The 5,235-nt window shown below is 44.3% G+C and overlaps 1 protein-coding gene across 5 annotated transcripts in view; it reads right to left on the bottom strand.

The window, feature by feature from the left end:
- Positions 1-23: 23 nt before the first annotated feature.
- The window catches only part of Syt7 (Synaptotagmin 7), a 15,402-nt gene continuing 10,190 nt past the window's right edge, over positions 24-5,235 (bottom strand). For 2 of the 5 annotated variants that reach the window (XM_017909374.1, XM_017909375.1), the window contains exons 2-9: positions 3,587-3,598; positions 1,775-2,096; positions 1,558-1,701; positions 1,321-1,468; positions 1,118-1,227; positions 855-1,023; positions 524-736; positions 24-323 (exon numbers count right to left, since the gene is read on the bottom strand). In XM_017909374.1, the coding sequence (XP_017764863.1) occupies positions 223-323; positions 524-736; positions 855-1,023; positions 1,118-1,227; positions 1,321-1,468; positions 1,558-1,701; positions 1,775-2,096; positions 3,587-3,598 (1,219 nt within the window). In that variant the 3' untranslated portion in view covers positions 24-222. Of the gene's footprint in view, positions 324-523; positions 737-854; positions 1,024-1,117; positions 1,228-1,320; positions 1,469-1,557; positions 1,702-1,774; positions 2,097-3,586; positions 3,599-4,279; positions 4,513-5,235 lie in introns of those variants that run through there. The other 3 variants (XM_017909377.1, XM_017909378.1, XM_017909376.1) reach the window with 3 other exon arrangements.

The following is a 5,235-nucleotide window of genomic DNA, read 5'->3' as shown; positions in this document are numbered from 1 at the left end:
AAAAAAGTGAAAAAGAGAATGGATAGGGAGTGGAGAAGGAATAGGAGGAGGAGAAGAAACGAGAGAAAGAAAAAGCGAAGGAAGAGGTGTACCGGTAATCAAAGGGTAACGAATTCCAAGTACCACGAGAATTCGGAAGATACCCTCGATGTTACAGATTCGGGTTTAATCGACGATTTCCAATGTTCTCGTAATGTAAAAATACCAAAGTCGTTCGAACCTTTACTCCGGCTTTAATCGATGCCATTGCACGATCGTTTGTCGTGGCTTCGTAATCATGTCTTGCCAGTGCTTCGTTTCGCTTGCTCCACTACCGTTTTTTCCTGAAATATATCAAATGAAACGTATCGTCGACGAATGGTTGTACGCGCTACCATTTATAAAGAAAAGAAAAGAAAAGAAAAGAAAAGAAAAGAAAAGAAAAGAAAAGAAAAAAGAAGAAGAAGAAGAAGAAGGAAAAGAGAAGGTTGCGATGAGAGGTGCCGATGGAAATGGCATTATCGAGAAAAAGAAAATATTTTACCTGCAAGTTGTATCCGTCCGATCAACTCGTTTCGGCCAATGTTGTCAAAGTCCATCACCATTACGTCCAACGAACATTCTCGAATCTTTTCCCACGGTACATTGAAAGAGAAGGCTTCGTTGAACACCGGGTTTAGGGTACATTTAAATATAGGAGTCTTCCGTTTCTCGATTCTCTTATCGCCGAATTGTAACCATACTTTTACGTATGGATCTAGACGCAGGAAGCAGGGAAAAAGAAAAAAGAAAGAATCGATCGTTATATTTCGTGGTTTCGTTGTGTTTGCCTTCTTTTCTTTTTTTCTTCTATAGGAAAATTTCGATTCGTTCACCTGATTTTCCATTGATATCCTTTGCTTTCAAATTCCTCGCTTTCAAAAGCGTCAAAGTGAGTACGGAATTGCTCGGATGATAGCACAAGGAACACAATAATTCTCCACACTTGTCCTTTGCCGGCGGTTTCAAAGCTTTCCAAAACGAAGGTTTGTCCGAAAAGTCGACCTATCGGATAACGTTGAACAAATATCGATGGTCATATCGCGATATTGAGCAAATGCGAAAACGTGTGGTCGTCGCTAGGAAGGATTAAAATTACCTGACAAAGCGGAAGGAACATTTCTCCGATAGAATCGTCCCTTGAAAATCGATCGTAGTCGAACACGTGTAAATGTAGCACTCTGCTTTGTAACTTCTGAATTGGGAAACCTAAAGGTAAATTGACGTATCGCATTAAAATCGTCTGGTAATGGTAAATGGTAATTTATCGTCAGCGTATATACGCGTCGAGTTTGCGCTTACCTTCGAAGTAGAACGTTTCGTTCCATCGAGGATTTAGCGTACGTCTCTTGATCTTCGTCTCGAGACGACGTTTCTTGTCCGGCAAGAGAGCGACGCGGACGTAAGGATCGGACGTTCCAGACAAGTCCTTTGCCGGCAAATCTTTACCCTGATAGCACGAATGAGCTTTTACGTATACGCCTTTTCCATCGTATGTCGCACATGTCTATCTCGAAACGTGGATACGTAGCTACAAACCTGTATAATACGTAGGATAAGAGTAGTATTTTGAAAGTCGTATTCCAAGCTGAAGTGAATTTGACCAACGTTCTCGCTGGGTTCCGAGTTGTCGATGTACATGTCCACCAAAGACATCGACCTGTTCTGCAGTAGGAATGCTTTCTGAAAGGAAAAGCGTTCATCGGAGATACGGGTGATTACGGAGGAAGAACCGCGCGAATCGAATCACGCCTACCGACGGATGATCTCCTTTCACATTCTGCAGCTGTTTGTTTTGTACTCCGGCTGTCGGAGTACGAGGTTCGACAGTTCCAGCAGCCACGCTGCTGGCGGTACCACTGCCGGAAACCACGTTCGCTCCAGCGCCGATTCCGCTTGTTCCCGCATTCGCGCTCCCTAGACCAGACGAGGTGGCAACACTCAAACCGGATCCGCCACCTCCCGCGGCCGTGCCGATCGTCGTCGAACCGCTCGTCCCGGCACCCGCTCCGCTGCTTCCGACCCCGCCGCTTCCACCTGCCGATGTTGCTGGTTTGTTCGCTGGACTACCAGTTGTCCTACGACAAAACCAATCGGACCATCTTTACCGGCCTCTCTGAAAACTCGAAACATCCTTTATCCAATTATACCGTAGTTCGTTCATCTTCGCCACCATCGGCGTCATCACCATCATCATCATCATCATCGTCGTCGGCGTTGCTGTCATCGTAACCGTTATGCCATTTACGTTTGAGATTTTTGCCAATCTTGCGTCTTGCCAAAATTCTTTCCCAATCTCGCGTCATTCCGATATCTCGTGTCACGTGCATTTATTAACAACGCCGAAAACTAAAGCATCTACCGCACATACATTTTCTATTATCTATTTTGGCGTAGCAAAAGCGATCGTGACGAGATCGTGTGATCGAGAACAACGGCAACGACGATCATGGAACTACAAACTAAAGTGAACGACAGATCTGGGGGTCCCCTGTTATTTCATTGGTCCAGTGCCACGAGTCATCGTGCCATGCAGGAATTTGATCGAACAGTGCCAAAGCAGCGTGACCGCGCTTCTTTCTTTCTTTCTTTCTTTCTTTCTTTCTTTCTTTCTTTCTTTCTTTCTTTCTTTCTTTCTTCGTGTCATCCGTTCCAGTTTTCTTAGACCCGCTGATTAGTTCGCATCGTACCCAACTCTGCAGCGACGAGATCACCGCGAGTTTAAAGTTGTTTTATCGTCGATACGAAAAATACCAGGAAGGTATACGCATTGACGGTACCAACGCATCTTCGGTTCCAAAGCATCGCGACCCGTTGCTTTTCGACGCGGAATGCGATCACGCTGCATGACACTCGAATCATTCGTCCGAAACGAGTATTGGAATCGTTACTATTGCTAATACGTATTGCAACTACAGTGCACCGGCTGTCTACGCTTGTCCTATTCGTCTATCGAGCTACCATCTAGGCATTCAAGTTTAATCGACGCTCGTAAAAACGCATGAAAGCAATTGCGTTTCGTGTGATCAGGTTAGGTGCACAGTGCGAAATTTCTATGTAAATTTCCCGATTTCGTCGTTTCGTAAACGTACTATTCGTATCTCGATTACCAGTATCGAGAGAAAAGAGTATCATTATCTCCCTCTTTTTCTCTATACTCAACGTCGAATCGACGGTCTATAAGTTGAATCTCGATGGAAAGAATAATCGAGGGAGAGTCGAGCGTTTAAGGAGTACAGCGAACGCAGACAGTAACAGAGCTTTTCAAAGTGTCAAGTATTTAATGCAAAAACAGTTCGAAGATCGTATGGAGAACGCGTATGCGCATTAAGAAAAAGACCAAACCCCTAACGTTTGGAATGCAGCTTGAAATCGAAGGACATGGAAACTAGATTCGGGGCTTTTAATTCAATTGAACTACTTACGCAGATAAAGCAGCGTCCATCCGCGGAATAGGATATTTCCATTAGGAAGGAGAATTGAAAGAGAAGATAGAAGAGTCAAGTGAAGCAGTAAGAGAGAAGATAAATTAAAAGTTTTGCTATCCACCAATTCGTGGTATACTTACTCCAATTGTGCTCTGGATTCCAATAGTAACCCCGAAAGGATGCATGAAACAAAAGAAATCAAAGCAGGAATTGATGAGTCTTGAGTCCAGATCTCGATTTCCACGAAATACGATCGACAAATAAGAGGAAAAGATTTCAGTTCGATGGTCTCGGAGCTGACGCGTCGCAGCATTTTCTTCGATGTCGGCCATGCCGATTCGTCGAGCACAATCGACATCGCGTTCCAAAACGCGATATAATTTATACCAATCGTAACGATAACAAATTTCGAGAAGAAGAAAATTCAGAAGAAAGATAGCCGAGTAAAGGAAAGAAGGTGAGAATTAGCGAAATATACGCATACGTACACACACACGCGCGCGCGAGCACGCACGCACGCACGCACGCACGCACGCACGCACGTACGTCATGTCCAGGCGCGCACAGAGAGAGCAAGAGAGCAAGAGAGCAAGAGAGCAAGAGAGAAAGAAAGAGAGAGAGAGAGAGAGAGAGAGAGAGAGAGAGAGAAAGGAGGAGAGGAATAGAGAGACAGAGAGAAAGAAAGAGACAAAATATACCTATACCGTGTTTTAGCTAGTTTAGAATAGTTTACTTGGTCACGCCTAAAGTTCGCAAATCGTTTTCGAAAGAGACACGTTACAACGTTAATTTTATCCTTAATTTACGGTGTCAATTTAATATACATTTCTTACCTGGTAGTGTAATATTCGAAGAAGGCAACCAGTATTTCCAAAGACTTCGTGACTGCAGCCCACATGATTTTATTGTTTCGAGAAAGTCTTTAATCACGATTATCGCGAAAACGCATTCACATTCCCGTTATCGATTTTATGATTTACTCGAACGAAAGGAAACAAAAAAACAAAAGACGAAGAACGTACTTTTCTTATTTATATATTCAACGTTCAATCGTTTAAAGATCCTTCAATCTCTTTTTTCTTTCTTTCCTTGAGCATACACTCGTCGAAGCAAATCCTTTTCCTTCGAATCACAGGATTCGACTCCGGATCCGATTCGATTCGCTTCGATTTTCGGTATTTCGATAAAATTCCCTTTACGTATAAGCTGCGTACGATAACTTCTCATTTAAGTTACACAATTTCCATACGTTTAAATATCGATTTCGATTCGAATAAGAATATTCGCAACTTGGAATCGTGAATATTTCGTGACTGAAAATATTCGCATCGCGATACGACGCCATTTTAGAACACGTTTAGCGTCCGGGCATGAACGTGGACTTCTGAGCAATAACGCTGCAAAGAGAATGGCTGCTGTGTTACGCGCGATTCACGGCTGTTTAACGTTCGCGAGTATAGGATAAATAACGAACAGTAATCGAACGATACGAAGCGGAAAATGTGTAGCTTTGAACGGTGACAAACGATAAAAACGATTAATCGTGCTCTGAAAAAGAATCCAGGCAATCCGTTCGATTATTCGGTCGGTCGGTCGGTCGGTCGGTCAGTCCGTTGGTCGGTCGGACGAACGGCTGAAAGAAGGGGGTACGATCGATCTTAGCTACATTCGACGGTACCACTGCCACGGTTCACGCCATCGCCGACGTCACCGCCACCTCCGCTGCTGCTGCCGCCGCCACCGCCGCCGCCGCCGGCCATCATCGACGCCACCGACGCCACCGACGCCA

Source organism: Eufriesea mexicana, unplaced genomic scaffold, assembly GCF_001483705.2.
Source record: "Eufriesea mexicana isolate 0111107269 unplaced genomic scaffold, ASM148370v2 scaffold17534, whole genome shotgun sequence".
Classification (NCBI taxonomy): Eukaryota; Metazoa; Arthropoda; class Insecta; order Hymenoptera; family Apidae; genus Eufriesea; species Eufriesea mexicana.
Note: the sequence above shows the minus strand (reverse complement) of the source record. Positions and strands in the feature narration are given on the sequence as shown.